At 53.4% G+C, this 9,067-nt stretch overlaps 2 protein-coding genes across 4 annotated transcripts; both read right to left on the bottom strand.

Moving 5' to 3' along the window:
* Positions 1 to 233: 233 nt before the first annotated feature.
* Gjb4 (gap junction protein beta 4) lies at positions 234 to 4,445 on the bottom strand. Of its 2 annotated transcripts, XM_050153389.1 has the most exons (3): positions 4,099 to 4,445; positions 1,788 to 2,925; positions 234 to 495 (listed from the first exon to the last, which is right to left on the bottom strand). In XM_050153389.1, the coding sequence occupies exon 2, from the start codon at positions 2,593 to 2,595 to the stop codon at positions 1,795 to 1,797; it is 801 nt and encodes a 266-aa protein (XP_050009346.1). In that variant the 5' UTR covers positions 2,596 to 2,925; positions 4,099 to 4,445; the 3' UTR covers positions 234 to 495; positions 1,788 to 1,794. The 2 variants fall into 2 exon arrangements, with proteins under 2 accessions (XP_050009346.1, XP_050009338.1); XM_050153381.1 differs by lacking the exon at positions 234 to 495 and having other exon boundaries at positions 1,538 to 2,925; positions 4,099 to 4,443.
* An 867-nt stretch (positions 4,446 to 5,312) lies between these two features.
* Positions 5,313 to 8,435, bottom strand: Gjb5 (gap junction protein beta 5). 2 transcript variants are annotated; one of them, XM_050153329.1, is made up of 2 exons: positions 8,273 to 8,435; positions 5,313 to 6,502 (listed from the first exon to the last, which is right to left on the bottom strand). In XM_050153329.1, exon 2 carries the CDS (start codon positions 6,476 to 6,478, stop codon positions 5,663 to 5,665), a length of 816 nt encoding a protein of 271 aa, XP_050009286.1. In that variant the 5' UTR covers positions 6,479 to 6,502; positions 8,273 to 8,435; the 3' UTR covers positions 5,313 to 5,662. The 2 variants fall into 2 exon arrangements, with proteins under 2 accessions (XP_050009286.1, XP_050009293.1); XM_050153336.1 differs by lacking the exon at positions 8,273 to 8,435 and adding an exon at positions 7,621 to 7,844.
* Between the last annotated feature and the right edge of the window lie 632 nt (positions 8,436 to 9,067).

The following is a 9,067-nucleotide window of genomic DNA, read 5'->3' as shown; positions in this document are numbered from 1 at the left end:
CAATCAGGATAAAGCATAGAGGCCATCCAGTGGGCTTGGAGATTTTTCCTACTTTTAACCAGGATGTTTAAACTGGATTTAGTCAACCATAAGAAGCCAACAAGGGTAAAACCACTTTGCTGATTTCCCAGGTTAGGTGTGACAGGGGGTTCAGATAAACAAAACACGGTTTTTCTCCATGAGGCTCACAGCCAATTTACTCATTTAACAAACATTTATTGAATGCTGCGAGGACCTGGTGACTCAGCATCCTGTCCTTCGTGGGCTCACAGACTGCCGGGTATCGTTCATGGGTATTAGCTAGTCCATCCCAGAGAGTATGACAGGAGAGAGGCCTGAGCTTTTATGGCCTACAAAGTGGTGGTGAAGGCTGTCCTTGGGTTGAGGACACTCGCAGAGGAGGCAGGTCAGGTATTCCAAGCAGAGGGATCCGTGTGGTAAGGGTTGGAGGCACAAGCAGAGCATCACGAATACCTAGATGTTATCAGTCATAAACTGAGGGAGGAAGCCATGGAGGAATAGGGAGGTCAGTAGAGCCAACTTGGGGGCAATGGGGTTAGGGGTGGGTGTGCTGAAAGAAATGTTAGACCTGAAGGAATGGCATGGTTGCAGTCATGACTGAGTAACCAATCATTCTATCCAGGTGAGGAGGGTAGACCTGAGAGGCCCTGTGGGAGGATTGATGGAAGGTCGTGGGGTGACAAAGGAGGTAACTCAGGAGGGCAGAGAGCTTGGAATCAGGGCTCTGTGGTGCTGTGCCGGGATGTGGGCTGCGAGGAGCTGATGGAGGGGAGAGACTAAGTGAGGATCCTAGGCCAGTTCCTGGTTTGGACAGCTCGACAATGTCAGTGCCCTACATAAAGGGGACAGGGTCTCTGTGAGGAGGGCAGCTGGAAGGGAGGAAGGCAAAGCCAATGAGGAGTTGCTAGCTGTACTATGAAGGGTTTTCCCTGGGAGTTTCCCAGGGGCAGCTTGTAGACTCAGAGGCAGGTCCACGATAAGGAGATGTTTAAGGGACTGTCAAGGTATGTGTGGTTACAGGGCAGGGGAGGATGAGGTGACTCAGGGAAGGCTGAGGATCGATGGGCTGTGGTGTGTCCTCTAGACCCTGGGGAGACTCCATCTTGCCTTTGCTCTCAGCACCATTCTCCCACCCTCCAAGGTGCTCCCTACATGGGACCTGCATTGAGGAGGGTTAGGGAGTTCAGGAAATGGAAGGCAAAGACCTCCTGAACCACACACAATGTATGGAGGGACTTACACTCTCTGAGAACCAGATCAGGGTCTCCATTTCTCCCTGTCTTTCTGCCTCAGAGCTGTGAGGCCCCTGGTATAGGCCCTGTCTTTGCTGTTCTTCTCCATGTCCTGGTGTGTGTGTGTGTGTGTGTGTGTGTGTGTGTGTGTGTGTGTGTGTGTGTGTGTGTGGTGTGAGGTTGGGGATCAGATGATCACCTAGTGGTTTGGCTTCCCCCAAGAGGCCCACCTGAAACATCACCCCGACACCTCTCCAGCCATCACGCACAACCTGTCTTCAAAGTACTGAGAACATTGTATTTATTAAGGAGTTGAAGTACTCAATTGACAAATATAAAACCCCCACCAGCCATCAAGTCCCTGGAGGCTCAGGATTTAGGGACTCAAAGGTGTTTCCCATCTTCCACTAGCCCTTAGATGAACTTCCAGAACCCACAAGGCCATATTTCCCACCTGACCTGCAGAAGACGATACCCCCTTTGCCTAATTTCTTGGGTGACTTCAGTGAACAGGCAGTGATCAGTTAAGCCTACCTGCAAGTCATGGATAGACACCTGCATCCACTGTGGCCATCCCAACCTTTGTGAGGACAGCGTTGTCGTCTTGGGGGTGACCTCCTTGGGATATCACATATGGTGGGCACGTATCTGGTAGATGGTGCTTCCGAGAGGCTTTCCGTCGCCGGGGGCGGAAGACCTCCATACATCTCTTGCCCACCAGGTAGGCAACCTCACTGAGGTTGAGTAGGATACAGATGGCAGCTGTGACTACCATGAAGTAGGTGAAGATCTTCTTCTCCGTGGGTCGGGAGATGTAACAGTCCACAGTGTGGGGGCAGGGATTCACAGAGCAAGCCACCACTCGCGGCATGTCATAGTCCTTGTAGATGCGGTGGAAGATGTAGAGGAAAGCCGAGTCCACGGCAGCCTTGAAGATGAGACTCAGCAGGTATGTCCACCACAGGCCACCTCTCTTCTTGTTCAGGTTGCTGTACAGGGCTGGGGCATTGGGCCCATGTTTGCGGCGGTGCTTCCGTTCCCGGTCTTCCCGGTAGGCCACATGCATGACTACAAGCAGGGAAGGACAGGTGACCAGAATGAGCTGCAGGGCCCAGAGACGCACGTGGGACACCGGGAAGAACTCGTCATAGCAGACGTTGGGGCAGCCTGGTTGCTTGGTGTTACAAATAAAGTCTTTTTGTTCGTCATCCCACACCTCCTCGGCGGCCACCACATACACCAGCACTCGGAAGATAAAAACCACCGACAGCCAGATGCGGCCTAGGGCGGTGGAGTACTTGTTCACGCCGCTCAGGAGTCCCTGTAGAAACCCCCAGTTCATGTTGGCTGTGTCCTTGGTGTCTAACGTGGATGTGTGTGCACTAGTATGCTAACCTCTCTGGCCCTGGGAGTCACAAGGCCTGGGAGAACACGCGAATGGGAGTCCTTATAGGTGATGCCAAAGCCAGAACCTGTTTCACCGCAACCACTCGGCCATCACGTCCTCACTCGCAATGACTCAGAGAAGGGATGGCCACAGTCCCCATGTCACGGCAAAAGTGTCTTAAGGCTAAGAGGTGGCAGGTACCTGCCCAAGATCTCCCAGCAGCAAGTAACACAGATGGTCTTGAGCCCTGGTCTTCAGACTCCAAAAGTCAGGGTCTCTTTCCTTCTACAAACGAACAAGCACATGGGACATGATGAGTATCACACATGCACACGCCAGCCAGCCCTTTCCTCCCAGGTCTCAGCCATAGTGGCTCCCTGTCTAGCATCAGACTGTCTGCTCTCCCATTAGCTCTGGGGACTAGATGAGGGCAAGGAAGGCCTTTATTGGTGGTCAGATTTGTTGAAGTTTTCCCGGACCCAGCTCTGGCAGAGCCCTGTGTTGGGAATGCCTATTAGGGCTCTGTGATCTATATCTCAGAACAGCCTCCCTCCTCCCTCCTTTGTAGCTCTGGGATCTCTCAGCGGCATCCCTTCCCAGACTACACACGGGCTCTTCGGCACGGCACTCGTTGTGGCTTGGCATCTTTCCCTCCCTGCCGTGTCCGAGCAAAACAGATGGTCACACTTACTTATTCATCTTTTTTTTTTATTGTCTTGAAATCTGGGTCACAGTGGGTTCCTCTGGAATTCCAACCATTTTATTGATGTGTGTGTGTGTGTGTGTGTGTGTGTGTGTAAGAGATGGGGAGGAGACAGGGGCTGGGTCCTGGTGTGGTCTTTGCCCTGTCATTGATCTTTGTTCCTAGGTACACTCCTCTTCTCTGACTGCCTAATTAGTGGCTGTCTGATAATAGCATCTCCCATTATTTTCAGACAGGCATGTTCTGTGTACCCTAACTTTGCCATCCCCTGGGATGAAGTTCCTAGGATGCTCCATCTCAAACCCTCCTTGCACCATCCCTGACTCAGCTCCTGGATTCTGCAGCAGCCGTGTATCCCTGGGACACGTGCTGAACCCCCTCCGTCTTCCCCTGCAGGGCACATCCCATGTACTCCAGTGGCCCAGTCAAATGTCTTCCTTGTTAGATTGAGAGCGGCTGGAAGCCAAGCTGTACATCTGCCTCCTGGGACCCAGCTCTCTGGCTGGTCCCATGCACTCTCAATGGATGCTTGTTAAACCCAACTGCAGCCTCATTCTTCCCAACCGCTTCTAGATTCTTCTCTGGTCCTCTGGCCTCCCTTTAGTATAGCACAACATTTCTTCCCCTCTGTGGGGGCTTCCTAGTGTTCCCTCAGGAACCCTGCCCTTTCCTGCCCCCTCTGTGGAGCTAAGTCTCCAGGCTTAGGTTCCCTGGGACCTTTCCCCCAGATGTCTGCAATTCTCTATGATCCTCACCCTTTCTTGGGTCCCCGTGGGTCCTCACTCTCCGGTGCCGGCTTGTCTGTCTGCCCGAGGGCCTCCTGGAGGCAGCTTTTGTTCCTTATTTCCAAGCAGGGTGGGGCTTTCTGAGCCAATGAGCCAAGAGAGAGTGCCGGGGTGGGTAGGCAGGCTGGGCGGAAGGACTTCCTTGGGCACAAGGCAGAGCGAACACCTGTGGCTCACACCTTGCTCCTCCAGCTCGTCTGGGTTGGTAGGTATGTGGGTGGGACTACAGTGATGGAGGAGGCAGAGTCTGTTGTCAAATCGTCCAGGGGCAGGATGGTACGAGTGTCGCGGATCCTGTGCCCGTCCCTTTCAGCTTGTTCTATCTGTCCCCTGGCTCCCAACTCTCTCTTTTGCCCAGTCCTCAGGCGACTGGTTCTGAGGTCCTCAGCAGCTGGTTTCTATGGAAAAAGACACCTTTGATTCAGCCCAGGACTGTGAGTGTCCCTGTCCCTGCTGGGGCTGTATCTGGGGACAGGATCTTAGGCTGCTCTGTCTTGGAAACTAGACAAGCCACCTGACTTTTCTAGACCAGGGCACCTACTGCCCTGCTGGAGACAAGGAATGCAGGTTGGTGACATGAAGCGCTGCTGTTGGCTTGGGGCCAAGCATGTAGGCTTGTTGCATGCCCTCTGTGTCCTAGGCCTGTCTGTTGGAAATGTCCCTGGAGAAGCCGGAGTGCCACCCAGCAGGCGCTTATAGCGGGGGGGGGGGTGTGTGTGTGTGTGTGTGTCTTGGGCTTGTGTCCGCAGGGACAGTGAAGGTTAGTGTGCACCCAGGGAGGGGCCCCTGCCTCATTTCATATAAGCATTTATCGAACACTTCCTAATAGCGATGATTCACGTGGCCTTTCTTGGCTGGCTAACCCTGGTACTGCCAGGAGCTTGTCGATGCTCACAGTGACCCCCTACAGGCTATGCATTTGATAGCTCATTTTGAGGAGGAGCTGAAGTTGTCTGCGTTCTGAAGCAGCCACACGGACTCCAGAGTCTGGGCGCATTGCATGACAACGTGCAGCTCTTCATGAGCCAAACTCCATCATCTCTATAGACACCCACAGCCCACGCTTCCAGCTGGGGCAAAAGGCTAGCTTTGGAACAGTCCCCAGGAAAAGCTAGAGACCCCTTTTCTGGAGGAGAGGATGACCCCTCGACTCCATGAAGACCAAGACCAAAGGGCACCTTGAATCTGTGAACACATTTATCTTTATTAATTTCTCACCCTGGGCCACACACATGGAAGGCATTTGTTCATCTGTGCCCTCATGAAACTCCTCCCCCTTGTGAAGCCCAGTTAAGTGGCACTCAGTGTGTTTATTTAACAGAAAAGGAAACTGAGGTACAAAATAAAGGGGTAATTCAGTGAAGGCCACTCAGGACAAGTGGCCTAGAGCTGAGGGGTGGGTGCATCCCAAGCTGTGGGAGTCCATCCTTTGACCTGCCTCCAAATTGGCTCTTCTCCCCACCAGATACACCTATGAGAGGCACTGGAACCTTCCAGTTCATGCCCCACCCTGCCAGTCCAGCCTAGGGACCCTTTATAGGATGGTTTTCTTCACATGGGCACGGGGGCGGTCTGGTAAGAGCGGTGGGTGAGAGTCTGAGCCCAGAAAGATGAGGTCGCCTGATAGGAGGTCCTTCGGTTTGCCTGGAGAGCTGACCCAGCTTGGGTCGTGCTCCGGGTGTGCAGCGAGTGCTCGCTTCGAAGCCATGCACTCAGAACACCGCTTTATCACCAGGTAGGCCAACTCCACAATGTTAAGCAGGATGCAGATGACGGCCGTGACCAGCATGAAGATGATGAAGATGTTCTTCTCTGAGGGCTTCGAGATGAAGCAGTCCACTGTGTTGGGACACGGTGCTGCATGGCACTTGACCACAGAAGGGAGGGTGTATTTGGGGTAGAAGGCGTGGAACAGGTAGAGGAAAATAACATCTATGCTGGCCTTGAACAGCAGGCTGCAGACGTACGTCCACCAGAGTCCACCCCGCTTCTTGCCAGGGTACAGGTAAAGGTGTCCCATGCCTACTTCTTCTTGGTACTTCTTCTCTCGAGCTTTGCGATAGGCCACATGCATGACCACAAGCAGGGAGGGGCATGTGACCAGGATGAGCTGCAAAGCCCAGAGTCGCACATGAGACACAGGGAAGAACTCATCGAAGCAGACGTTAGTACAGCCTGGTTGCCTGGTGTTGCAGTCAAAATCCTTCTGGTCTTCACCCCACACACGCTCGACTGTCACCAGGTACACCAGCACTCGGAAGACGAAGACCAGGGACAGCCAGATGCGACCAAAGGCTGTGGAGTACTTGTTGACCCCACTTAGGAGCCCCTCAAAGATGCTCCAGTTCATGATGGACACAAGGGCGGGCTGCTCCTGCAGGGGAACGAGAATGTGAATTTCCCACGTTATGGAATGCTCAGTCTGAGCACTTCGCAGAAATGGGTCATCACAGCACTAGGTACCATAATCACCCCTCATTTTACAGCTGAGAGAAACTGAGGTTTAGAGGCGTTTATGAAGTTACGTGACTATTAGATGCAGAGCTGGCATGGCGGCATAGGTTATTAAATCAGAGCAGGCCTGCTCATAAAAGTGGGTGTGTGCTGAGGCCAGGAACCAGTCATCCTGAATCCCTGATTCTTGGGATAGTCCCCCTTAGACTGTCCGTCCCCCCTCTGGAGACCCTACTCTCTGTCCTTTGCTGACTTAGGGGACGGAACTGCAAATATCCAGGCAATTAGGTGCCACTTACCTGAAGGCAGGACAATTTAGATTAAAATAGGGAACCACAGTGCTCTTTATACAAGAGGTTCTCCAGAACAAGCAGATGGGCCAATGCCAACTATTGTTTCATGGCACCCTGGTCCAGAGGCAGACAACAGGCATTGCGAGAGAAAATGATTCTGTGTTCAAGGCAACTTGGCAAATAGCTGGGTTCAGCAAAATTAAGTAGGTCCCTTTACTCACCCATGCTAATAAATTCACTTTGTGACTCAAAGAGGGATGAAATAAGGCAGCATTACCCAAACTCCTCTGACCACAGAGCCCCCTTTCATCCAGATACAGCTTTGATCAGCTTGTTGGACAGCTTTGTCCAAACACCAGCATGGAAAATGGTGTTTGGGTGGGTTCTGCTGGTGAACTTGGCGTGAATGACCCATGGAAGCCAATTCATCTTTTGAACCAAAGCGTCCCTACTTCTCCACTAGGGAGCACTCTTTCTGATTCTTGGGGAGATGATGGGGGTCCACCGAGGCCAAGGCACCGTGGGCTCACTCTAAGAAGTTTTGACTAAAGGAGGGAGTCACACACTTTTACGTGCTGGCCTGGGTGGAAAGTCACGATCCACATGAGCTGAAGGGTCAGCTGCAAAGCAGGGTGTGGCCACAGCCAACTCAGATCGTGTTTATGCAGTAAGGGGCACTGCTCAAAGCATTTGGCAAAAAGCAGTATTATTCCCTCCATAGCCAGGGCTATGGCGTTTTTCTTACCTAGAGGAGGTCAGAGAGCTTGAGCAGTTCCTTGGCCTTACCTAGCTAGTAAGTAACTCAGTGCTAGGCAGGCTGGTGCCCGAGTTCACTCTGCAAACTGTCCAGTTTTGAGTTGGGGTCCTTTCCTTAAGTATTAGGGGACTGCTTGCTCTTCCAATTCATCTCCTTTCTCTGCCGGGTTGGTCTGGGGTGAGAGCGTCCGGGGGTGTCTCAACGCCTCACGCCATCTGCTGCATCACTCACCACTTGGCCACATGGTGGCCTTGCTTTGAGTCACTGGCTCCTCTGCCCAGTCCCGTCTCCGGTGGGTGGAGCTGGCAGAGACTTAGGGAACACCCAGGGAAGCCTAGCCCTAACCCCAGGGCTCTGCAGGCTCAGGCATTGCTGCTCTGTCTGCAGCCCAGCTCCGCCCTGCTCAGCCTCTTTCCCACTCAGCTCCAGGCCCCCGGTTCTGTCACCTCTGCCCACTGGGGGCAGGAGGAAGAGCCCAGAACAGAGGGAGCAGGGCTTCCCTTCACCCTAGAAACCAGGGATGGCCCATTCATTCAGGCAACCTCCCTCCAGCCTCCTCCAGAGAACCCGTCCCTGTTGGTGTGCTTTTCCCTACGAGGCATGCCGAGTCCTGGGCACATCTGAGTATAGAGGCCTTTACCTGAGCAGCGACTCCTCAGGGCTCCCTAGTACCGCTCCTGGAAGCCAGCAGCTGGGGTTCAGCAAGCATCAGAATTCATGTCAGAGTCAGGGAAGGGTTTCTGGGGAAGCTCATACTTAGGGCAGAGGCTGTTGAGCAGCCCAGGCGCGTCCTGTTGGCCAGGAGGGATGGGGGGGGAGGGGAGGAGCTGTGGACTGCGTAGTCATTGGCTAGGTCCTGGGCCTCTCAAAGACTGCCTCCCAGGAGGCTGAGAAACCTAGGAATTTCGTCCTTTCAGAGCCAGAACCCTGGCATCCTCTAGGAAAATCTCTACACTCTTTCATCTTTTCATAGTCGCCCTGACCCCTTTAAATTCTTCCAGAATTCCCCAGGACCAACTCTGCTCTCTCTGTCTCTCTGTCTCTCTCTCTGTCTCTCTCCTTCCCTCCCCCTCTCTTTCCCTCTCCCCCTCCCCTTTCTCTCCTCCCTCCCTTCTTGCCCCCCTCCCCCTCTCTTCCCCCTCCTCTCTCTTGCAGCAGAAGTCCACACCCCTGCATTCACGTCCTGTATCCTCGCGTCTGTGCCTCACGCCCTGGTTTTGACTCTCACTCCCCCTTTTCAGCTCCTAGTTGCTTTGGTATGATGGAGCCTTCAGATACAGCCCAGGTTGGCCTCCAGCTCTGGACCCTCCTGGTTTATCCTCTTGAGTGCTGAGAATCTCCGCGTGGGGATTAATCAATGCTGACCTCACACCCAGCCCATTGTAGCTCCTGCCTGCATGAAGCGTGTCTGCCAGACAACTTTCCCTCCCAACTG

This window comes from Alexandromys fortis, unplaced genomic scaffold (genome assembly GCF_014885135.2).
Source record: "Alexandromys fortis isolate MF-2015 unplaced genomic scaffold, M_Fortis_MF-2015_v1.1 scaffold_26, whole genome shotgun sequence".
NCBI lineage: Eukaryota > Metazoa > Chordata > Mammalia > Rodentia > Cricetidae > Alexandromys > Alexandromys fortis.
This window is presented reverse-complemented; position numbering and strand designations above follow the sequence as displayed.